General features: G+C 32.1%; 2 protein-coding genes across 2 annotated transcripts in view; both read right to left on the reverse strand.

Moving 5' to 3' along the window:
- Positions 1 to 27,318, reverse strand: part of LOC134720051 (inter-alpha-trypsin inhibitor heavy chain H3-like) — a 57,507-nt gene that overhangs the window by 9,655 nt on the left and 20,534 nt on the right. The window lies entirely within an intron of this gene.
- Positions 1,030 to 15,698, reverse strand: LOC134683309 (inter-alpha-trypsin inhibitor heavy chain H3-like). Its single transcript, XM_063542515.1, has 11 exons — positions 15,540 to 15,698; positions 15,146 to 15,309; positions 14,503 to 14,613; positions 14,048 to 14,280; positions 12,520 to 12,683; positions 11,757 to 12,045; positions 7,300 to 7,979; positions 6,431 to 6,497; positions 4,066 to 4,311; positions 2,685 to 2,834; positions 1,030 to 1,235 (listed from the first exon to the last, which is right to left on the reverse strand). The coding sequence occupies exons 1-11, from the start codon at positions 15,621 to 15,623 to the stop codon at positions 1,030 to 1,032; spliced, it is 2,394 nt and encodes a 797-aa protein (XP_063398585.1). The 5' UTR covers positions 15,624 to 15,698.

The raw sequence follows: 27,318 nt of genomic DNA on the forward strand, positions 1-27,318 counted from the left end.
AAATAAAATATATTTGTAATGCACTCATTATGCAATCAATTATTATGCAATTAATGGCAAAAATTTGGTCAGTTCACAGTAATGAATTTAGCTCTGACATCTCTATTACTACACTTGTTATTTTAACGTTATCCTAATAAACACAACAGGAGCTACGAAAGGGTGTCTCAAATTATCGCTATCGTATTCCATTCTCTCATAAACCTGTAATAAGTGTGAACATCCTTACCACATAAAAGTAGTGATTGCTTGATTAGGTGTAAAATTTGATCTATAATTTCTATCAAAAATCTGAGACATCATTTTGTAGATAATGGTTGTAGGATCAGCATATTAAAAAAACAATCCACTTTGGGTATCCATGAAGAAGCTAATTTTAATTGAAAGTGGAAATTTCTTGTAACATTTTGTAGACACAGTTAAAATTATAATTGATTACTTGTACGTAATTGTTGTATAATACTAATATTGCATTGTTTGAAAGAGTATTCTGTAAGCTATCGATAACTAAAATTTAAAATCTGGGGAATTGGAGGTATGATATCTTTGTATTATGCTACCTTTAGGCACATTTACATGTAGAAATAGTAAGATATTATAGTAAAATACCCAGTGCTCTTCCATCGCCGTTACCACCATCAATTATATCTCCACTATGTCTGTCTCTTTCACTTCCGCCACCTCCTCCACCACAGCTACCATCACAACCTCTCGGTCTTACGAAATTGGTAGAAAGTTGTTGCATTTTGAGACCTTTTACATGGAATGAATCATTTTATACATAGTATTGCAATATTAAAAAGAGGTCTTGACAATTCAACACTTCTTTTATCTCTGTATTACTTGAGATGACTGCCCCAATAAATTATATGGAAGGTAATTATAAAAGAAATGTGAAAGAACAACAATTTTAAGTAGACACATTTCCAAAAAAGGTTTTCTTTTATCGAACTGAAATTAATACACATGACAAAATAAAAGCATGTCTTAACAAAATCTACATTTACACGTAGAAATAGTAAAAGGTAATCATAAAATAACCTGTGCTCTTCCTACGCCATCACTACCATCATAATGATTGTTACCTCCCCTATGTATGCCTCTGCCACCTTCGCCACCTCCGCCTCCGCCAGCACAGCTTCTACCTCTACGACCACAACTTCTCGGTCTTACAAAATTGTTAGAACGTTGTTGCATTTTGAGACCATTTGAATGGACTAAATCCTTTTGTAAATCTAGTTATAAAAATAATAAAATGTGTAACAATATAAAAGATTGTTTTGACATTTCAACACTTTTATTACTGTATCTGCGAAATGACTTGATATTACTGCCCCAAAAGATTATATGGAAGGTTATTATAAAAGAAATGTGAAAGTACAACCATTTGCAGTATATATGTAGGACTCAAATCTATGGTAGGTTCCAAATCTATGGCAGTTTCAAAGGCTATGGTAAATATGACGTCATACCATCCCAAATGTATGGTGGAAATTCGTTGTTTCCAAATCTATGTTATATTTCGTGCAAATATAGAACAAGGCACGCAGTACATATACAACCAACGACTTGTCTTAAACAAGTGGAAATGAAAGACAACGGGAACATGCCTATAAACGTTTTTGAAATAAACATTCTGTAATGGTCAACGAAATCGTGATGGCAAACAAAAAACATTCGTAAATGATGAATTCATATACCTTAACACAGACTGCAAGATTGAAAGGATATGTCCAGTGTAAGATAGTCATTTAAAATATTTGCATGATACTAGTACATGTTTAACCAATACATTAAACACTACTAGTGAGTCTCTCAACAAACAAGAAGGCATTTGTTTTTATTAAATAAATATTATAAATAAAAAGGCACAGTTTGCATTTCCAATACCAGTTTATTTCATCGTGAATACATCTTTTTTTATGAAGATTAAAATTAAATTGGTATCTGGTAACTTTATCTTTCCCTTTATGAACTTTGCCAAAGTGGAGACAATAAAGTATTTACTATAACTCCTTTTCTTAAATATCCGGTATGGAAAAAAAAGCGGTGCCCTTGTTCATCGCGGGCTTCGGCCGTTCCATCGCATTTTGTTCCTCTGAAGGATGATAGGTCACATCTGCCTTAAAACCATCCGCAAATTGTAGTCGAGCGAAAAACCATCGTTAGCGCCGGCGACGATGTAATATGGCGTTAATCAATTATGACGTTATATGTTAAGATCTGCCATAGATTTGATTTGTTTAACGCTTATAACGTCACATTTGCCATAGATTAGGAATCTGCCATATATTTGGAACCCGCCATAGATTTGAGTCCGACCTACATATGTCCAAAAATATCTTGTTTTCTTTTATCGAACTGCAAATAATATACATGACAAGAAAAAAATCTGTCTGAAATAAAATTAATTAATTAATACATATATCATTTGTATTGCATTAGATTAAGGCACATTTTCACGTAGAAAAGAGGGACGAAAGATACCAAAGGGACAGTCAAACTCATAAATCTAAAACAAACTGACAACGCAAAGGCTACAAATAAAAAAGACAAACAGACAAACAGTAGTAAACATGACACAACATAGAAAACTAAAGAATAAACAACACGAACCCAACCAAAAACTAGGAGTGATCTCAGGTGCTCCGGAAGTGTAATAGAAAGAATTTATAGTAAAATACCCTGTGCTCTTCCACCGCCGTTACCACCATCAATTATATCTCCACTATGTCTGTCTCTGTCACTTCCTCCACCTCCGCCTTCGCCACCACAGCTACCATCACAACCTCTCGGTCTTACAAAATTGGTAAAAAGTTGTTGCATTTTGAGACCTTTTTGAAAGGAAATGTTATTTTCTCAATGACAAATTAAAAGATATCGGGAAAAGATGCATCTTACGACTGATTTTCTAATTCAAACTGATTTAAATCGAAAATGAGTTTATGAGCTCCTCTTTTTTTTTAAATACATTTTGTTTGATTACGTTAACATATTATTTGTACCAATTTTCATGAAAAATTTCATTAAATTTGATGAAATGTTATTTAAGTTCATGATTATTTGATAATAATGATTATTTGATAAAATGATTATTCCTATAAAACATGCATAGACTTTATGGATTCTCTATACATGTATATAAAACAAAAATTACAAAAAATAACAAAAAACAGCTTGTGTTTGTCTTTTAAAACAAAAAGAATATATAATTCTGTCAAAAAGAAAAATACGTTAAAAAATCCGAATTTGAGCAAATGTTCGAAGTTTTGATCTCATTTTACCCAAAAAGAAGTACATGAACGTATATTTGTTTATTACAAATTTGATTTAATTAGGTAAAATATAGAATATATGGATTTTTTTTTCTCAAAATTCCATCATTTGATCAAAACTGTATCGTATGCCCTTAACAACTTGTGAGAATAGGATACCGCTTAATATTAACTCTCGTTATGTAATGCGAATAATAATATTAAAATCGCAGAAGGCTTGTTTATTATCATATTGAATTAAAATACCTCGAGTTAATATCAAGCTATATCTCATCTTCGCTCGTTTTAAAACCTATTATTATTTAATCATTATCACATTTAATTTTACATGCTGTAAGTATGATAAAAGTTAAGGTTTTGGCAACCATACAGTATGCACATTGATATCGAGTTGAATGCACGTTTTGAGATTGTGTTACGTTTCGGTGTTATGTCGTTGTTCTCCTCTTATATTCAATGCGTTTCCCTCGGTTTTAGTTTGATACCCCGGTTTGTTTTTTGTTTTATGGATTTATGAGTTTTGAACAGCGGTATACTACTGTTGCCTTTATTTGAGAGGGCAGGAATAGCCTTTCACTAAAACATCTATTTCAGTTGGGTGTGAAGTGTTTCACGTGCAAACATCTAACATTGTTGAGCTGAATTTGAGAACGAATTATGTATAAATAGTTACATTTATACCGAGAAAATCTACATTATTAATTTACAAAAAAGGAATATGTTACGAACATTTCCGGCTTTTAAACACGTTTACACATAACAATAGGAAAAGAAATAACCAAATCAATACCTGGTGACGTCAAACGTGTTAGGCTCACACCTTGTCCGACTCTGACAATGCCACCTCTATATTCACCTTTACCATTTCCACCACTTAATGATAACTGAGATTTAGACATGATTCTCATGCGTCGCCTTAATTTGCGGGAACGAGGAGATCCACTACGGAAACCAGGTGAAACAATTCCATGGGGTGGCCTTAATCTCAGGGAAGCATGATAACCACTTAGGAATTCTGAAGAATCACCGTCATGGGCTGTGATGTATAAAATACCATAGTCAAAGCATATGCGTTAATTTCAACTGTTTCATTACCTATAGAAAATTGTCACCTAAAATGTATTTCTTTAAGACACACACTCTTAGCTCACATTAAAAAACGAAATATCAACAGTGCAAATTTAAGTGCACTAGATAGATATAGGAAGATGTGGCATGAGTGCCAATGAGACAACTCTCCATTCAAATAACAATTTATAAAAGTAAACCATTATGGGTCAAGGTACGGCCTCAACCCGGAAGATGCACATTTTATCAAATAATTACTGTTAAATTATGCACACGAATGGAAAACATTAGGAAATAAAAAACTTATACAAAATTTAAACAGCTAATATAAGGGGCATTAAGCATAAACAAAACGGATTAAAAACCCCGAAAAAAGGAGAAACATTCCTGTGACATTATATATAACTTATTTTCATAAGTTCATTTTGACCTTTGGTGTGATTTGACGCATAATCACGTTTAAATACACGACAAAGGAAGTACGGAATCCACAATACGTACCCTTCCAGAGCATCTTAAACTTTTGCTGTTTAAAACACGTGTATACAATCTATCAAGTGACGAGAATAAACATTACATTAGAAACCAATGTCTACAACGAACCAGATTTAATAAGAAGAAAGGTTTTTTATGTGTTTTATTTTTATTAATTCTTTTTCTTGTTTCTCAATTTATATTACGAATTTCCAAATTAACTGTCATGAAATTTACATATTATCTGTTTGCCAGTAAAACTGCGCTGTTTCTAAATTACAATGTCATCTTTAAAGAAAGCTAATGCGTATATATAAGCAACCACCTCTGTTGAAAACAACAGATAAATGACAGTTAACAAAACATGAGAAGCGAAAGTAAATAGTTAATCGACATATGATTTTGTACCAACGTGAAATTAAGAGGTCGTCAATAAATGATCTTTGTGCTCATCTACTCGTTTCCCAAACCTAAAATAATTCTATCGTCTGCTTTCAAAGTGCTATTTAAATGAATGTGACCTGTCCTTAGCCTGAAATATAGGCCTTACTGATCCAAACTGAAACTCAAAGTTTCATCATGTTTATGGTGAGAAAATGAAAACTGCGTCTTCCAAACAACTGTTTACTTTCAGTTTGTGTTTATCGTGACTTTCGATAAAAGAATAGAGACGTTCCAAAATCCTGTATTGGCCGGATCAGAACTAGGTCAATACAGAAAAAAAATCTATATTGGCCGAGTTATTCTGTATTGGCCGAGTTGACACCTTATATTGCATAGGCATTTTTCATCACATTAAGTCCAATAACAGTGTAGTTCATTGATAGAGTATACTACTGTTTCGCTAATTTCTATCAGGAATCTTCCATGCATAGAATAATAATGAAGTGTGGATATGTAGTTTATTTTTTTAGCATCAGTACAAGTTATAAGGATAATTATTGTTATGTTTGATCCCGTACCAGGGATATGCATTCTGTGATTGTGCAAATCTTCGTTCTTTGGTTATTTGGATAATGGATAATTGTATCATTTTCAACTCCTACATTTAAAAAAATATATATATATATTCAATTTGTTTCTTTATAACACATGCAACGGTAGTACCTTTCATATTACTATTTATGTGTTGTGTCTACATTTCAGTTGTAACGCTTTATAGAGCTCGAGACTGAAATGGGCAGAAAAGTTCATCAGATGAGAAAATGCTGAAGACACCTGGAATCATTAGATATTGTATCTTATAAAAAGAAACTGAGACTTCAAGGTAAAAATATTTATCTCTTGTGAAATAAAATTAAAAATAAAATATTGTAGATAATTAATAAAGATACTATAACGTGTATTTCTGTATTGGCCTTGGTATTGGTCCTTATGGCAAGTGTTTTTGCATTCGGCTTCGCCGCAGGCCAATACAGCAATCCTCGGACCAATAACAAGGCAAATACAGAAATACTTACGTAAAAATATAATATTAAATCTGACTCAATAAGCAGAAAATTTACTCATTTACTATTGGTCTTTGCTATACGTGCATTTCTTTGTGTTTTGTAATTCTTTTATTTATTTTTTCGAATATTAGCTTTCGTAATATTCCCTAATTATCTACTCACTGTGGCTTGATTGTCTGAGCTCAGGTGCAGTTACTACCATAGATGTAAAGGGTGTGACAAACTGGTACTTAAAAATACATTTTTGTCATTTTATGTTTATTATGCACCAAGTATATGTGTATCGTGAAAAATCGTCAAAAACCTGTATTTGTTATCAGGGTAATTGTGTACTTATATCATACTACTAACGCACGCTTTTCCAATATTTAATTTATTTACTTTCAAGTTTTCTTGGTATATGTTATTACAAATACAATACTGTATAACCTATCAACTAGTGGAATCTTATTTTGTGTTAGATATATTGTTTTGTTTGTTTGAATATTTTTGTCAGATGTGTTGGATGATAATATTATGTTTACACAGTTTGTGCTTTATTCTTATGATTTCAACGTTAAATAGCTATGTCTCATCATATTTTGTAAAAGAACTTCTTAAGAAAAAGATAAGAAGTTAGCAACATCCTTTAACTTTACTTTCCGCTATATACATGATATCGATGATGTTTTATCACTGAATATTTCAAAATTTGGTGACTATATTGAACGTATCTATCCCATCGAACTAGAGATAAGGTATACATCAGATACAGCTAAGTCTGCCTCTTTTCTTAATTAACATCTAGTAATTGTGTTGGAATGTCTTTCGTTTTCTATGTTGTGTCTTGTGTACAATATTTGTCTGTTTGTATTTTTCTTTTTTAGCCATGGCAGTTTATTTTTGATCTATTAGTTTGACTGTCCCTCTAGTATCTTTCCCCCTCTTTTCTTCTCACTTTGAATTTACCTTGAAGTTCTATTTTTTTTTTGTCAGTTACTGTTCATAGAAATATATTAACTTAAAGGATGTCAAATATGATTGGAACATACCTTTGTCGCTAAAGAGATAATCTTAGATTTAATTTTGTCTTTTGTCGCGGTCGTTATATCATTCTCGATATCTATGAGCAACTGTTTAATTGTTAGATATGCCCACATTTTTTCTGTTATTTTTGCTATATCAGTATTAGTGGTAACTGCTTTTAGGTCTGGAACTGGTGTCGGTTTCCATATTAGATCCATAAATCCATTATTCCAACCGTTCACACGAGGTACGATGTAAGAACCGTTAGATCTAATTTTACCAGCAACTATCAACTCCGATCCTTCAAAGAATGATGAATAACGGGTCTGTGTGAGTGTGTTCATGTCAATGTCACCAACATAATTAAAAGATACATTTTTCAAAAGGGCGGTTGAAATTTCGGAATATAATCCTTTAATCTGCAAAGAGGCATCCGAATCTTCATATATCCGTCGTGCGAATCCACTATTCTGTACAGAAATCTTTTTAAGAAAGTCGAAGTCAAGTTTATTTCCAAAACCTAAGCTAACAATTGGAAGTCTAGCCTCATTCGCAATTCTTACATTTTGTAAAATTGAGGCAGGTCGTGTTTCTCCGGTAGTTGGCTGTCCATCAGTTAGAAACATTAAGATAGTTGACTTCTGCGTGTCAAGGTATTTGTTCAAAAATGTTATGCAGTCTTTTACTGCTTTGTTCATGTTGTTATCTGCAATAATACAAAACATTGAGGACAATACCCTTATTTTACTATCTTGTCATACATATACAAAGACAAATTAGAGAAAAAGATATATTTTTATTTGCAATTCTTATCTCTTTGTTGTCTTATTCAAATGCAATTAGTTTGTACTCAATTCTAGAGTGAAGGACACAATGCTATGTTTAGTTTGTTGTTGGTTTTTTTATTATTAAATAGAAAAAATATCGGTACAGTGTTGTCTTTTCTTTCAATTGGAAAGCCTTCCTATTTTCCCTTGAAGATAAAGTTTACAAATATCAATTTTATCTGTTACCAAACACTTATAGATTTGACTTATAATCTAGACAAAACAATTAGAAGCTGCTAAAATCAAAGCGTGCAGATACTACCCAGGTATATTCAAAACTGTTCAAACCTAGCTATACAAGGAGACATGGGATCAGTAAAGACTAAACAAAATACTAAAGTTTTGAGACTGTATTTTAAAGTTACAAATTTAGATGGAAATAAGCTCATTAAAAAAAATACATGAATCGAGTAAATCAAAACAGCGCTCGTGGCATTCCTGTGTACCGAAATTTATTTAAAAAAGGAACTTAAGTTTTTTTATAAACCCTACAAATATGACAAGCTGACACAAACATTAGTATTGTAAAGGACAAGTTAAACAATATAGATGCTGAAATATGGCTTTGCGAGGTTTATAACGATAGAAACTGTGAAAATGGTAATAATCTTAAGACGTTTTGACAGTAAAACAGTTATATTAAACCAAGCAGTTATGTGAAATACGTCAAGTTAAGTGACTACCGTTGAACTTAATCATACTTTTGTTTTGGCTCCTTACCATACGTCATTGCAACAAGACATTACCCCTGTCACGGAATAGAAGTTCCTTTATAATATGAGTTTCTAAAGGAAACATTATTCTGGAATATTATTTCCACTGGAATAAATATTACAGTAAAAGTTCCTAACGGAATAAATGGTATAAAATATTTGTTCCAACAGGAACACAAATTATGACCTTGTTTATTACAAAGTTTCCAGAGGAACCAAGCCAGTTACACCTTTCAATGAACGAATTTGTCATTTTTGTGATGGAAATTTATTATTTATTAGCATACAGATGTATCTCAAGTCAAAAAGTGTTGATCTAATAATCATGATAATGGTAATTATGTTGTATTTTTAAATAATTTAAAAAAATAAAAAAATGTGTATGCATTTAATGAGCATGAGGTAAAAGTGCCCCATAAGTATTTTTCGGAAGGAAAATTATATATGGTTATGCTGATTTCATCTGATGTATAATACATTAAGTATAATGTTAGATTGTGACACTGTATAAACTTTAAAAATATAGTTATTCTATAAATCGACAGAACTTTCAGACCATTCAGAGTTGTCCATGAACAGCAACGTATTTGATGTTTTCTATGAATTTTTGTATATATCTCACACGTTTTAATTTTGATTCTTTTGTGACACTCATATACGTTCGATTTCACATTTTTCTAGCTTGGGGCGAATAATTCCGTTACAAGCGGTGTGGAATTTAATCTGTTCTCCAGGACCATATGGTGAGCTCTTGAAATTTTCAGAGAAATTATAACCTTTTTTTGGTTTGTTTGGTGTATCGATAATGTACAACATTATTTTACTTTGTCACACTGAAGAAATATTTAATATAAATTTCGTCATTAAAAATGTTAAATGTTCTATAACCATAACAATCACTACATTTCAAAACTTGAAAAGAAACAATTTGTATGAGACGATGAAGTAAACGCATCCGCAGCGCTTTTCTGTTTTTTTTCTTGCAAATACTTTCAACAACAATTTCTACACATGGTTATGCTGCTTTAAAATAAATAGCCAAATTTGTTGGTGTATTCAATGTGATTTTGAATAACCTTTGTTTTGTGTATTACGAATCTTAATCTGTGTTTTTATACGCTACTGCAGAGTACTTTGACGTTTTATTAATGACTGTGTGGACAAATAAATCGGTTTATGACTTAATTGTCAGTATCAATATATTCTTTAAATGCTTGTTCGAAAAATTCAAGGTTTAGGAACGCTTAATTTACAAAAGGCTTACATTGACAATTTTCTATATTTAATTAGTTTTAGTTCTGGCACAATAGGCCATTGAGCTTTTCTCATCACTTGGCTTCCATCGTCTGTCGTCCATAAACTTTTACATTAATCTTTTTTAAAATTCTGAAAATACTGAGCAAAATTTATCCATAATTTGTCTATTTCAATTTTGAGATATCTTGTTTGAAAAATACGTCAAATGAATCCACCTGCCAACCGCCATGGCCGTTATGGATAAAAATGAAATATTGGGTGTAAATTGCAGTTTTTGGCTTGTATAAAATTAAGAATGGAAATGGGGAACGTGTCAAAGAGACAACCCGAACATAGTAAAACAACAGAAGAAGTTCACCAACAGGTCTTCAATGTAGCGAGAAATTCCCGCACCCGGAGGCGTCCTTCGGCTGGCCTCTAAACACATATATACTAGTTCAGTGAAAATGAACGCCATACTAATTTCCAAATTGTACACAAGAAACTAAAATCAAAATAATACAAGACCAGATCAGATTCAAATTTACCTGCACTGAAATTTTTCAGACGAACCTTTTGTTAGGTTGCTGCCCTATGATAAGCAATATTTTGGGAAATTTTGCAGTTTTGGTTTTTATTTTGAAAATATGGATAGACATTACTTGTAAACAGCAGTCATGTTCAGCAAAGTAAGATCTACAAATAAGTCATCGTGACCAAAAGGGTACATCTACTGCTTCAGGAGTTAGAGCCTTTTAATGAAAATTTTCGTTGTCCGTAATCTTTTTAAAAAAACTGCTCCTGTGAAACTACTAAGACAAGTTTAACCAATCATGGTCTAAATAATCATAAGGGTATTTAGTTAACAAAATGTGTCTGATGACCCCGCATGTCAACCAACAATACCGACATGGCTGGATATAAAAACATAGATGTAAAATGCTGTTTTTGCACTATATCTCTGATACTAAAGCAAAAAGTAAAATCATAAAGATACTGAATTCAAAACGGAAATTCCCTTATCAAATGGCAAAATCAAAATCTAAACACATAAAACGAATTGATAACTACCGCCAAATCAAATTAAATGTAAAGGTTGCATCAATTGTAAAAAAAAAATAGGTTAATGGCATAGCTATAGGCTCCTTTGAGTCTCTATGTTAAATTTTAACATTAAATATTGATTTTAAACAATTGGGTGTAAGTAATAGTTATCCCACGAGAACGCGGTGTGTCAGTGTAAGATCACCCAAATGGCCGGAGGCTAGAAGGTGATCTAACACTGACACATCAAGTCCGAATGGGATAACTTTTTTACCGCTAGCTGTTTAGACGAAAAATCATTTACAAATCATAAAAACCAGTTTAGAACGCCACATAACCATTATAATATGCTTTATATATTACTATATGATTTATAGCCTTTATGACCCCGCAACACGATGATTAACTATTAAACGATGTCAGCTCGCCCTACTAGCCGATCGGTCCACACTAAATCGCCAGTTTCCAAACAAAATCGCCCCACTCTTGTTTACCAACTCGCCCCACTCTTGTTTACCAACTCGCCCCACTTTTGAAAATGGGTAAAATCCCATTGAACAATCAGTCTGACAACTTACTTTTTTATGAAAAGGGTTAAAACTTAACAAACTATAAAAGACTCATAGAAATATGAGTTGGTCAACATGTGATGATATAACTTACTTCCGCTAGCAGTAGTGGCTTCTATAAATCTTTCTGCAGAACCAAAATTTTGTTTTGTCCATTGTAACATGTCAGTTTTGCTCAACCAATCCAAATTTTGGTCGAAAAACACAATGTTAAATCTGTCTTCCGGTTTCATATCCTGCATGATAAGTTTCATCCCTTGTTTTAGTTGTATAATTTTTCTACCAAACATACTCCAGCTCTTGTCTAATACAAACAATACGTCTTTTGGAAGTGGCTTAAAGTCTTTTGGAGCAAACATGTGAACGAAATATCCATTCAATACCTGTAAAAAAGACAAAATTAATGCTTTGATGTTCTATCCCAAAGAACAAAAATGGCATTTCCTATAAAAGCATTGTCACCAAATCATCAAATGAAATGGTCAAGAACTATATCACAGCGTTAATTCTTTATTAGCTAATTGTTGAATGTAAGTTTTGTCTTTCTTTTATACAGTGTATTTTAGTTTGTATTGTAATTAACCATAAAAAGATAATTTTTATTGAAGTGTCAATGAGAAAGTAGTTCATCTTAAATAGATATGGTTTGATGTTGAATTGTGGTGTTGAGAGGGCTATGGTCAAACTAAATTTTCTTCCGTTGTTACATTCCTTTGGTATGATCGTTTATGTTATTACGATTTCTTTAAGCCTTAACGTTGAACTCTACCGATGTCGTTCAATCGAAAACATAAGCAAAAACCATTGATATATATACTGCAGTAAAAAAAAAAAAGAAAAGAAAAAACAATCAATACCAATAAATCACCAGCATCTTTGTCCCTGGTTACATCATACTTCACTATGAACTGTCCAGAGACACCTTGTTCTGACATTGCCTTCTGATTCTGAACACTCGGAGCGTATGTTATGTCAATGCTGGATGGAGAATTATGTTTGATTGTAGCGAATTTATCAATATCTAAAAAATAACGACTTTTAAGCTTTAGATTGTATCAAATATTCTCTATACCTATATATTTCGTCTTGGATATTTATGACTTTGTCGAAATCAGTGGGTTTTTTTAATCGGTGATTGGACAATACCTTTTTCCATATTGACAGTTTGACTCACTGGCAACAACAATGGGTAATTGTAGTCAGCATTTCATCTATAAAACAATTTGTATTGCACGGTTTTCTATTAATGTATAAGAAATCGAATACCTGCAAAGTTTTCGATGGCTTTCTACTGTGAATCACTTCACTAAAAGGTTATGTATTTACGTAATATAATTATTAACAATTTGATATACAAGATTTGGTAAATAAACTAATCATAGATACCAGGAATGCAATTTTGTATATACGCCAGGACGCGCGTTTCGTCTACAAAAGACTCATAAGTGTTGCTCGAGATAGGTTTATTTTAAAATCTTAGTTTTAAGCAAATTCAAATTTGAAAAAAGACTTGCTGTTGAATAAACTGTATTGACGGGATGAAAATTACATGAAAACATAAGACATCTCACTAATACAATTGAAACAAGTTCAGTTGCAATACAATGATGAGAAGATACACACACATTGTAACATATCTTACATTAAAGCAACTGTATAATAATGCTGTTGAATGGTCATAAATGAATTAAGCAAAAACAAATCTGATTCACAAACCATTTTCTAAATGTTCTTAAGTCTACCTTTTTTTGTTAGCTTATATTAATTATATGTTCATTGATTTTCACAAACATTTTTAAAATAAAGATCTGGCAAAATTAAAACCGATATTGATATTTTGAAGTAAAACTGCAATCGATAATCAAATAATAAATCATTGCATGATACAGGTTACAATAAAGAAATAACGATTATCATACGAAATAACATATAAGTATAGAGCATTGACAGTTGTGTTTATAATCAGTTAAAATGCCGTAAAATAGCACTGGTAGTCAAGATTTTGTAATCCTGATTTTACCAAATTACATACATGTGGAATATTTCCTATGTTTCTTTCTATATAAATCTGGTTAACATAGTTTGAAATTTTTGCTGGTATTTTAAAGCTTAATCAACTGTTTAGTGACGAAACAATTAACATGGCAATTGATAAACCTCGGAAGTTTTCGATACCCTTAAAAGGTCTACTAAGTTGTGCTGTATATTCTGCTCTTTTGTTTCTTTTTAAAAGAAGTCTGAAAGCCCACCAATACTAAAACATAATTAATTTTAGAAAGATCAGCTTATATGTTTGCTTAAGTAAACAAACAACTCAATGTTATTTGATCTCTTGTGGAGAGTTGTCTCATTAAAAATCAAACCTCATCTTATTACAAATCTCACCAGTTGTGTTCATCCCTTCTAATGGTGGCATCGTGAGATCTATGATTTCTCTGGATTCACTAATACAAACTTTTAACTTCAAGTCTTCCACTATTTGCCCAGGATCTACATCTATCACGTGCTGATATGAGCCTACGGTTCGTTTTAGCAATTCTTGATATTTCAGTTTGAATATCACTAATGCATTCTTTTCCACATTAACAAGGATGTTAAACCTGTTCGTAGTTCTTGGACTGTTAGAATATATATTTAATATTGAATAAATAATAGAAACATCGTTGTTTGAATATAAAAATCGTTATATGTGTATATACCTCTGTTCATGATAAAAGGTTAAAATTAATATAAATTCAAAAACATGAAATGAAATGATTTCATATAAGTTTGGTTACTTCACAATTGGTTTTCTTGAAAAATATCATAGTATTGCCTGCATTTTCTTTGCTTTTACTTACGAAGCAGCCATGTGACCTGCACTTTCTCCACGACTTTTCGCCACTTTGAACTGTTTCTTTGCTTTAGCATTCTCTTTTACATTACCAGCATATCGTTTTCCTCCTATTTCCCTGTACAAAAAAAATATTTGGAGTATACGCAAGGTACAAATAGAAATTTCCAAACCCGAACACTAATTACATTTTTTTTTGTAAAAATCCTTCTGAAAACATTTGTTCGATAAGTCTTCAGCTTCAATGTTTTGATATTTCAAAATGGAAATAATAAACTTTTAGTCTTGCATTGAGGATGTTCATGTTTTATATTCGACAAAACAATTTAATTTAATTGTTTTGTGACCGGAACATGATTGTTACGTGCGACCAGTTTTGTCGTCAAAATCAAATAAAATGACACGAAACAAGATTATTTCTCACATAAATACATGTTAAATTTTCAGGACTCATAAGAAAAGAAAAACATATTAGAATTCCCTCACTTCAACTGAAATTTGTATGAAAATATGATATTATATATTTATGTAATAATTGTCAAAAATCGTGAAATTTTCTTAGGATGTCAAACGAAATAAAGAAATCATAGTGTATTGTATGCCTTCCTAACTAATGCAATTAAAAATATAGCAAAATGATATGGTCTTACATGTTAAAGCCGGTTATAAAAGCTGAATCTGGTAGAGTCATATCAAACATTATTTCTGATGCTTCTTGATTTAGGTTGAGAATTTTTGTCTCCACTACTGTTGTAGCGAATCTGAAGTAAATATCTGATGAAATATGCATCGACTTTATCTCTGGTTTTAATATCTGCAACAGAAATTGAGATAAGCGTATAAATCTATAAACGTTTATAAAAATAAGTCAGGCATACAATTATTCATGTGAAAGCCAGATAGACATACACAGATATAGACACTTATTGATTTAAAACAATACAAAAATACTGATAACTGCTTATCCTTGTTTTTATCAAATATTTTTATGATATTTATTAAAGCATGATAAAGGTTTACAAAAATGTAAATAAAAATATATACCTGTGCCTGAACACGCTCATCAACAAGCGCACTTAACAGAAAGATTATACTTGTCCATATTTTGTAAAATTTCGTCGCAAACATGCTAATATTTCAAGGCATTATCCAATCATTCGAATAGCATGCAGAGTTTAAAAATCTAACAATGCGTATTTCTTAAAAGTTATATCACTTTTATTACAGTCTTTTTTGTAAATAGAAAAACACGATCCCGGATTTAACAATGAGAAACATGCGATGAATATAAGATTTTAAAAATCCATTCAACATTTAGTATGTCAAAGTATATTACCATGCACGGCTTTAATTTGACGTTAAATAAATGTTGTAAAATGTTAACATGCCGTTGATTTATGTCTTTCTGCCTTAGACACAATGTTAAATATTTGCTTCAAATATTATAACTTACTTAGAGTAATATATTAAAAGCAGCTTAATATTATATTTATATATAAACTTATCATCTTGCACTATGATGAATCTCATTAAGCCAGTAGTTGATCTTAAATTGTTTGATTTATTTTAGAAAGTTTGCTACTAAATTTCAAAATAACAAGCTTTTCCTAATATTAATATAAATTGATTGTCTGTTGTCTGTTGTCTTTCTATTGTTAGCCATGGCGTTCTCAGTTTATTTTCAACCTATGAGTTTGACTGTCCCTCTGGTATTTTCGTCCCTATTTTTTAAGGATGTTGTCATCTTTGATTGACTGATTGGTCGTTATAGTTAATAGTTAATAAAGGTACAAGATATATGATGCATGCTCTGTCTCGAAAAAACTTTAAATTGATAGTATTTTTTTAACGAATTGGTTTACTAGCATAGGTAAAAAATGTTATTATGCAAAGTTTGATTACTTATTTTATCGTATAACATATATTTGGGTGCATACATTTACTATGCACCCAAATCATAGATATTTTGATATGAGCGTCACTGATGAGTCTTATGTAGACGAAACGCGCGTCTGACGTAATAAATTATAATCCTGGTACCTTTGATAACTTTTTACTAACTGTCATATACTGTGTCACTGATGAGTGTTATGTAGACGAAACGCGCGTCTGGCGTAATAAATTATAATCCTGGTACCTTTTTTCGTTTTAAAACATATACGATGACTTTCTTAACCCATGAATCCATGGATAATCGGATTTTATTTGATTATGCTGAATTCATTCCTCATCATTTTGTCTTTATGGATTACAAAACAGATGTGTATCTGTGGTTTTAAAGAATATGTAGGAAGACATGTAATACGCAGGAGTCAATATGGAAACAATGACATAAGTCTTTAGGTGTCGTTAGAAAAACATCAAGTTTTAACAAAATATACAAATGAATTATTTCATTGAGGCTAGTGCAAATACTATTTTATAGATGAGGTGGTATTTAGATGACATCAATGAACACTGCAAATTGTATATATTATATATAAAAATACTAAATAAATAAATGATTTGGAAAATACGTTGAAGGTATAAAACGTCAAGAGAATTTTGAATGCAATTAGGTTCTATCCGGGCACTCTGGTTCTAAACCTTGGTTCCATCTTGGTTTTTTGTTCTGAACCTTGATTCTTTGGTTCGAAACCATGGTAACTGGTTCAACATCCGGGTTGTTTCGTTATAGCAACCCAACTTCTTGGTTCCATCTGGGTTATATTCTAGATCATTTCTAATGTTCCCGTTGAACTTGCAGATGATAACTGCAAGTATCCGAATAAAAAGATAAAGTAGGTCAAAGACGCTAAAATTGTTTTATTAACATTAAACATTTCAGCATCGGCGGTAAAGGAAGCTGTAAGGTATTTATCGTCTCTTTTAATTATTTTCATTAGGAAACTAGATAAAAATAAAACATCGTATAGATTTTTAAAATAAACCGAAATATACAGTATATCGAACATCCTTTTATTTAATTCAGTCGTTCTGCATTGTTCTGTTTTCATTTATTTTTCTTTACTCATCCCTTATTTCAGTTAATATTTCTAGAAGTTTTTAAAACAACATGTCGTTCAATTGGTCGACTAAATGTTCATCTAGCCACTTGACCAGTTAACAACTTGCATATATATTTGAATGATTGCATATTTATTTTCAAGTTCGACTGAATTTTATTTAATTGGCTTTGTAATATTGCCAGATTTGATAGAAAAACATGTGAAGTATATGTAACAAATCGTTTTGTTCAAAACAAAATGTTACAAGACATAAAGGAAGAAAAAGATGATCAATAAGTTGGTAATATAAAATGAAGATGTGGTATGATTGCCAATGAGACAAATATCCACAAGAGACCAAAATGACACAAACATTTACAACTATAGTTCACCGTACGGCCTACAACAATGAGTAAACCTCATACCGCTTAGTCAGCTAAAAAAGACCCCGATAAGACAATGTAAAACCATTCAAACGAGAAAACTAACGGCATATTTTTGTAAATAAATGAACGAAAAACAAATATGTTACACATAATCAAACGACAACCACTGAATTGTAAGCTTTAAAATTAGTTGAAGAATAAGCTATAAAATATTACAAAAATGTAAATGTACAATATTTTTTTCAAATTTGAGACTCCTTGTGAAGAGGATGCATATAATCATTCGCCCCCCCCCCTTTTCCCCCAAAAAAAGATAAAAATTAAGATTAAATATTTTTATAATGAAATTGTGTGTGTGTGTGTGGTACTGGCAGTGATAGTGGGATGAGTATTACCAGCACAATAGTCAGAACTTCAGTTTTGGTGCCATAGTGGAGAGTCATACGATGTTACCCTAGTCCGTCCTTCTCGACATCCCAAAAAATGAGTCACGTTCTCCTAACTTTAGTTTGCCTCAACCAATATTGGGAAATACTACAAAACTTATACACAATATAAAAAAGAAAATGTGGCATAAGTGTCAATGAGAACTCTCCACAAGAGACCAAATGAATCAGAAATTAACAACTATAGGTCACCATACGGCCTACAACAATGAGCAAAGTCCATACACAATAGTCGGCTATAAAAGGCTACGAAATGACACCAATTCAAACGAGAGAACTAACGGCCTTATTTATGTACAGCAAACAAATATGTAACACATAAACAAACGACAATCACTGAATTACAGGCTCCTGACTTGGGACAGGCACATACATATAGAATAAGGCGAGATTTAATTTGTAAACGGGATCCACACCCTTGACGTAATCACAAAACGGTCAAAATAATGTGAATCCTGCATCTATATGTGGAAGTTTACTGATGTTTTTTTCACAAGCAGGGGCATATATGGCCCATTGAAATATTTTACATTTATTTACAGCTTATTTACTTCCATTGAATTCTACTTCTAGTATTAACTTGTACATTTTTTCAGGATCTCGGTGCAGTTTGGTAACAGACAACGATATTTCAAGTTACATGTGACCAGCATAACAAAGTGTTTCACTAGATTGAGCTCTCTGTATAAGTTTACTTTAAAGGTTCTTAGCATTGAGTTAAGTTAATTGATATGCGTATACCTTATGTGTGAATTTTTAAGATGTAAAAACAGACTATCCACATCTGCATGTCCATGAAATGAAATGAAATCTAAGGTAAAATGATTAAAATACTTTGCATTATGTATCACAACTGTACTAAAGCAGTAAATGTTTTCTCTAATGGGGGTCTCGTTGGGGGTTCTGATCCCGGATCCCGCTTACTGTATTGGCAGATTCCCGTATCCCGCTTACACTATGTACGTAAGCAATTCTCATTTTTTTTTGTAAATTTCCGTGTCCCGCTAGACTTCAATTCCCGTTTTCACGGCACAACAATTTGACCTTCACGTGTATCGCTTACAAAAAGTCAGCAATCCCGCGACACGCTTAGACCCCAATGAGACCCTCTCAAAATTTTACGGAAATTAAAGGATTTAGTTTTCATTTGAGCCGAACGTTCTTAAAAATTAAGAGTGAAAATGTGAAATGTGTAAAGGAGACAGTCCTATGACAAAAGAGCAGAAAGCTGTCGAACCAATGGGTCTTCAACAAAGCGTGAAATCCCTCGACCGGAGGCGGGCTTCAGATGGCCCCTAAACAAAGAGTGTACTAGTTCAAAACTCTAAACATAAAACTGAACTTACAATTAAAAACATACAAGATCAACAAAAAACAGAGACTCCTGACTTGTCGTCAAGGTAATCATACCAAGAGACACACCCAATATGCAGAGGTCAAAAGTCAAAAAGTTATAGTCCTTGTCATGAGTTCATTTAAAAAAAAAAAACACAAAGCAGATTTTAAGGGTTATCGTGCTACACAAAACTAATAAATATATCTTTATATCTAAAATAGATAAAATAAGATGTGGGTTGAGTGTCAATCAGACAATTCCCCATTTAATTCAAACAAAATATACAATTTGTACATTGAGGCCAAAGGTCAAGCTCACATGAAGTTTATATTGCCACTAGTCTCAGCGTCTTATGATAATACATCTACATGCCACATATAGCAAGGTTAATTGAAAATTATATTTTGAGGTCAAGGTAATATACACACTGTATCAAAAGTCAAACAGTCATATTCTCGTCAATAGTTTCATGTCAAAAATATACACAGCAGTCATGCACGAAAGTTCATCATGGTACACGTAACAATGTCTAATGGCATGATGCTTACTACACCTGGCAAATACAGAAAACCTTGGTCAGAGACGTAAACCCAAGACATATAACAAAACTCAATGGAATGGTACTTGTATTGCAGGTCACTACAGTTGCTTTCAAAATAGAACATAAACTCGCGCATCAATACAAAATTAAAACCGTCTTTCACAAAAGTTTAACAGGATTCTTTTCAACGATTATCTTACCACTATCAGTTGAGAATCGAGTCGTGCAGTTATGTCAATAAATTAAAACGGTAAGCACTCAAAACTAGGGTTGACCATTAATTTCAAACCTAACCGTGTGATAGTTCTATGGTAAGCTGATGGAAACACATGATACAGTCATGAAATTTAATATTTGCAATAGTACGACCGTAACAATACAAGACAGAGTTGTAAACAAATGAAAGTAATGGTACATACGAATTTTCAAATACAATGCAAAAATAAGAAACCGTAGTTTTCATTCAATTTGTTTATCTAAAATGTCCGCTTGCGTAAAACAATGGAAATTAACACTGTATATTTATATAAACGACCAATCTTGTAATATGTAAATAAATAAATTGCGGTGTCAACTTTAACATCAGACATTTTCAGACTTTTTGTACGCTTCAGAATGTTATAAAATTTGACAACATAAAGATTATCGGGTCAAAAGTTTGAGTTTTTTTTTCATTTGTTTACAATGATAATTAATTCATTCGTCTTAAGGTGGAATATTTACCTCGTTCCTCTACAAACATGTTGTACTAATAGTTATCAAAGGTACCAGGATTATAATTTAGTACGCCAGACGCGCGTTTCGTCTACATAAGACTCATCAGTGACGCTCATACCGAAATAGTAGATTTTTTATTCTGTTTGCTAAACAATTACACCAAACATTAAATATATACATAAATACGAATCATCTAAATTAATGAAAACGTTTAATCTTTGTTTCGAAATTGACCTGAGCTTTTAAATTTATTTTTTTAAATCATTAGCAGAAAGTAAACTCGTTAAGAAGAACCGTGCGTATGTCTTATATGGCAATAAACGAATGACGTATTCTGGTGGCAGAAACCATTTTTTGTTTTCACTAATTCAAGTGCAAGTGTGGGCCAATTTTTTTTTTAATTCTGTAAATAAATCTGCAAGATTTCAACATGTCTTGATAATTTTTTGGTGTTAAGAATTGATTAAAATTGATTGTGAAGTACTTCTGATCAATGTTTTTTTATGGTTTCTTTATCCCGCATTACCTACTGTTGCCAGTTAACAAAATAAATCACGTCAATGTTTTATTTTTGCACCCTATTCCACACCTCATTACATCAAACCTGCTAATTACTGACAAGAAGATCATTCAAAATAATCTACTTTAATCACTTGCAACTCGAATAAGCAACAGCTGAACCTATCCTTACCATCAACATTTGACACTTTGCAGTGTCCCTAAAAAACCACCTGTTTTGACAAATGGAAAACATGATGACAATATGTAGCTAGTCTTCAAACAGTATGTATATGAGACCCTAGCTTTTTTCATGTCAAACAAGGATAAAACAAAAAATGTTGCATATCAATGTAAACCCAAATTAATTAATACTAATTTTCTGTGTGGGACAATGGCACAGAGGCTAAGAACAAGTACCTGCCACCTCAGTAATTACGGAGATCCTTTATGATTTCGATTTAAAAGGTACGATATTGCTTTTGTTATCCTTAATCGAAAAGTAATTTTCCTAATTTTCCGGTAAACATGTCTTCTATTTTATGTGTTATGATATTAAGTTAGGAAATTCATATCATTCTTTTGCTGTTTTGAGAAGGTAGAGAGTTGAATTTGACATATGTTTTATATTTATCTAATGAAAAAAAGTTTTATTTCCTTTTGTAAAAAAAAGGTTAATACAGGATACAAAAGGAAAATATGTGGTTTTATAAAATATTATAAGATAGAAGAAAAAAACATACCTGTTCCTCAACTTGCATTAACAGCAGACACAATAAATTTAAGATATACTTTTGAAACTTTTGTAATAAACATATTGATATTTCTGTGCATTACTTACTTATTCAAAATATTTTTTGTTTGTTTATCGTGAGTATTCTTTTATAACAACAATTTGTTAACAGAATCTGAAAGGTCGGTAATATCAAATGTTATCCTCACGGAGCATAGAGAGTCCCTTACGATCACCCCTATAACTTTCGAACAGGCCACTAATTTTCCCGTTAAACGTCTAAATCTGCCGAACTCTTTCTCTAGCCTAAACCATGCATTTTTCACTAAGATTCTACCCAACTGTAACCTTAACGACCAATAAAGGACGACATCAAAAGATTGATGTAGAATAATAAACTTAAATCAAATAGTTTGGGGTGAGGGGGGGGGGGGGAGGGAGGGGTTAAAATTCTACAAGTTTTGTAAATCTAAAATCTATTTTTTACATATATCCCTATTGGTAAATCAATTTTTCCCAAATTAAGTTAAGAGGTGGGGGTCAGTGAAATTACTATGTGAATTACGTTTTTTTATCCTACATTGAACTTTTGATGTCGTCCCAAAAATATACATTATTTTCTAAATCAGTCTGATCCTGTTGTGTCAGTTACATTCAAATCGTTACATCTTAATTATTTAACTACTAGTATAAGCAAGAAATGCTGACCCTTTATTCATACAAAAATATATAAAACTAACCTCTGATATTGGACTGTTCTCACTCGCCTTACATTGATAGCTCCTTTGTTGGTGGGATTATTCAGCCCTTGTTTAATGGATACCTAAGCTTCTCAAACAACGGTATATTGCCGGCTCATCTGCGTATTCTATAAAAGAATTGACAAACATTCTGTGAAAGAGGGTCTTGAGAAGTACTGTGAACTTTGCATAGTGGTATAAACCATATATGAATTCTGAATTGTTTTACATTGCCTTATCGGGTCCTTTTATAGCTGACTACGGGTATGGGCTTTGCTCATTGTTGAAGGCCGTACGGTGACCGATAGTTGTTAATGTCTGTGCCATTTTGGTATTTTGTGGATAGTTGTCTCATTTGCAATCATACCACTCCCCCTTTTTTTATCTTAAGAAATTCCGGATAGTTCTAAATTTCGATCTTTCTCTGAAATAGCTCTGAGCAAACTTTTGATTTTGCAAATAGGTATAACACAATTCTCAAAGTGTGAAATTGTTAAATCGTTCAAAAGAAATATCCACAATGATGTTCAATATAAATATGGTAGCACACGCTTTCAATTAATCGCTTTTGGATACCATTCGACATATTTTGTTAAAAGTGAACAAAAAGGTAAACTACGGTGATCTATAGTTGTTAATTTCTGTGTGATTTTGGTCTCTTGTGGAGAGTTGTCTCATTGACAATCATAACCATCTTCTTTTTATATAAAATATTTTAACCAAAGTAACAAGTGATGAGAATACTGGAATTTCACGTGACAAAATATTGATTGAATTTGGAAGTAGGCTTTTTCAGCAATTTGTCGGCAAACCGATGGGAAAGAACAATGCCCTAGCCCGTATCGACATATTCTGACTTTCAATATTGGATTGTTTTCATAAATATATCCCCAAGAACGATAGATTGAAAAAACAACAGACACGGTTTCCTGTACCTCCTTTTAGACATATTCATCGAATTTAACATAAGTAGTCATTTACTTGTTTGTTTGGTTTTTGGCCTTGAATGTTCGTCCCTAATATTTTATTACAATGCATTTGCATTCAGGTATCGCAGATCAAATTTAAACGTTCATCGTGTGTTAATTTACGGTTTTTTATTGACATTTTATCGTGTGTTTTTCTATGTTGTGTTGTTATGCTACTGTTTTTGAAAAAGAGAGACGGTTTGATATCATTAAAACGTTTAATACCGCTGATAATGTTTGCACCTGTCCTAAGTGAAGAATCTGACGTACAGTAGTTGTCCTTTTTTTTGTAATTTATAGGTGTTTCTTGTTTCTTGTTTCTTGTTTCTCGTGTTGTTTTTATATAAGACTGTTGGTTTTCCCGTTTGATTGGTTTTACACTAGTAATTTTGGGGCCCTTTATAGCTTGTTTTTCGGTGTGACTCAAGGCTCCGTGTTGAAGGCCGTACATTGACCTATAATGGTTTACTTTTATCAATTGTTATTTGAATGGAGAGTTGTCTCATTGGCACTCGCATCACATCTTCCTATATCTAATTGTAAAAATCACTTTGTGATCAATAAAAACTCCCCGAACCTTTAAACAAATTTATTAGTAAAGGTTATCTTGCCAATGTTGTAATTAAATCTTTCAATATAATTAACAAAAATGATCAAATGTCAGTATTGTCATCAGCAAATTAGAACATAACTTAATTTGTATTATTTTCAAACGGGATTTATACATACACAGTGGGTGTTTTTGGATATACGCCTAAGGCAGACTATGGTTACCCATAGGTACCTATGGGTAACCATAGGCCGCCTCAGGCGTATATCCAAGCACCCCCAGTAAATCCACGTTTATTTTCTATTTACAGGTTAACTACTCACCATCCTACTGCCTGTCAATAACTTTATTTTTGGCATTGCGCAAGTCATGTATTCTTTGACAGTCCATGACGTAAAAATACTAGAACCCTGGAATGTGTTTTTGTTGATTTTAGTCTCTGATGCATGATTTTTTTGTACTTTTAGTAATTTTGGATTAAAATTAGCTTCCAATTACCGCAAGTACTCTCAAATAGTACTTTCGTTTCAGTTTGTCCTGTTGATACAATTTGTAATGCTTTTTGTTATTTAATGTTAACTTATTTAGTGCTATATCTCGTCTTCTCATTTTCAATATATACCAGCTTTGATAAGTGACTATAAATTTTTACTTCTGTTTTCATACTATGCACATCAAAATTATTTATTTTGTAAAAAAAAAAAGTTCGTTCTCCATTTCTTTATACCTTACACCATGTTTTACATTTACTTGTGTACATTATTATATGCGGCGGCATCTTGTTCAAGGTTATGGTTGTCTTTCTGATATCGTTTTAAGCATCCCATATTTTATTTATTTTGTATTTACATCGTGCTATAAATTTAAAAAAAAATGTAATATAATTCCACTAGCGCAATGGAATAACTTATTACGACAGTTAGTTATCAATGGTTATTCTATAAAGTATTACATGAATGATCAAGCTACTTTATTGTTAGACGTTCCTGTGTAGTTAGTTTGTTTACCATGCTTTTTTTTAAGGCCATATTGTTTACTAAAAGCTTATCCTTTTTCAAATGACAAATTTTAAAAATGACCGTATTTTATATTTACCACAAATACGAAGACGATTTAAAATATATTTTGCAATGTATAGAAAGCGATACAAGTTTTAAATCATGTGCATTTTTGTATTCTTTAATCTGCTGATACAAAATGGAACACTAAAACCCAACAAACAAAGGCAACAGTAGTATACCGCAGTTCGAAAGTCTTAAGTCGATTGAGGAAAAACAAATACATGTTCTTTATTACTGAACTAGTATATATTTGTTTAGGGGCCAGCTGAAGGACGCCTCCGGGTGCGGGAATTCCTCGCTACATTGAAGACCTGTTGGTGACCTTCTGCTGTTGGTTTTTTTTGGTCGGGTTGTTGTCTCTTTGACACATTCCCCATTTCCATTCTCAATTTTATACAAAACTAAAAGGAAGGAAACACATCAACTTTTTAGCTAATCCTTTTTCACTTGGCGTCCGTCGTCCGTCGTCGTCGTCGTCCGTCGTTAGCTTTTACAAAAATCTTCTTCTACTGGGCCAAATTAAACCAATCTTGGCGACAATCATCATTAGGGTATGTAGTTTAAAAATGTGTAGCGTAACCCGGCCAACCAACTAAGATGGGCGTCACAGCTAAAAACAGACATAGGGGTAAAATGCAGTTTTTGGCTTATATCTCAAAAACCAAAGCATTTAATGCAAATCTGACATGGCACAAAATTGTTAATCAGGTCAAGATCTATCTGCCCTGAAATTTTCAGGATGAATTTGACAACCCGTTGTTGGGTTGCTGCCCCTGAATTTGTAATTTTAAGTAAATTTTGTACGTTTTCGCTTATTATCTTGAAAATTATTATAGATAGAGATAAACTGTAAATAGCAATAATGTTCAACAAAGTAAGATCTACAAATAAGTCAACATAATCAAAATGGTCAGTTGACCCCTTAAAGAGTAATTGCCCTTTTTTTTACCAATTTTTCGTAAATTTTGTAATCTTTTAAAAAAATCTTCTCCTCTAAAACTACTTGACCAAATTTAACCAAACTTAGCTACAATCATAATTAGGGTATCTAGTTTAAAAATTGTGTGCGATGACCCAGCCAAGCAACCAAGATGGCCGTCATAGCTAAAAATAGAACATAGGAGTAAAATGTACAATGTAAATTTTGGCTTATAACTCTGAACTGAAACCAAAGCATTTAAAGCAAAATAAACAAGGGGGTTAACATGTTTATTTACTAGATAGCTATCTGTTCTGAAATTTTCAGATGAATTGGACAACTGGTTGTTGGGTTGCTGCCCCCCCCCCCCCCCCCCCCATTGGTAATTTTTAAAGAAATTTTATCTGTTTTTGATCATTATCTTGAACACTATTATAGATAGAGATAAACTGTAAACTGCAAAAATGTTCAGCAAATTAAGAACTTAAAATAAGTCAACATGGTTATTGCCCTTTATAGTCAATTTTTAACAATTTTCATGAAGTTGGTAAATTTTGGTAAGTTTTTACAAAAAAAAATTCCTCTTAACTAAAGGGCCAAGTTTATTACAGATAGAGAAAATTGTAAGTGGCAAGAATGATCAGTAAAGAATAATCTACAAACAAATCACCAAAAACAATTTTGTCATGAATCTATCTGTTTCCTTTGTTTAATGTGCACATACACCAAGGTGAGCGACACAGGTTCTTACGAGCCTCTAGTTCAATATACAAACATACAAACAATACATATCAAACTACCAACTCAAACATAATACAAGTCCATATCAAATACTGTAGATATGGTTCGTTTTTGAAAATTATGATTAGATTTAAACTTGCTTAAAATATATATGTAGTAACTACGATAGTTTTTATAATTAATCTGACCTTTAACTTTAT

The sequence above is a fragment of the Mytilus trossulus genome, chromosome 1, assembly GCF_036588685.1.
Source record: "Mytilus trossulus isolate FHL-02 chromosome 1, PNRI_Mtr1.1.1.hap1, whole genome shotgun sequence".
NCBI classification, from domain to species: domain Eukaryota; kingdom Metazoa; phylum Mollusca; class Bivalvia; order Mytilida; family Mytilidae; genus Mytilus; species Mytilus trossulus.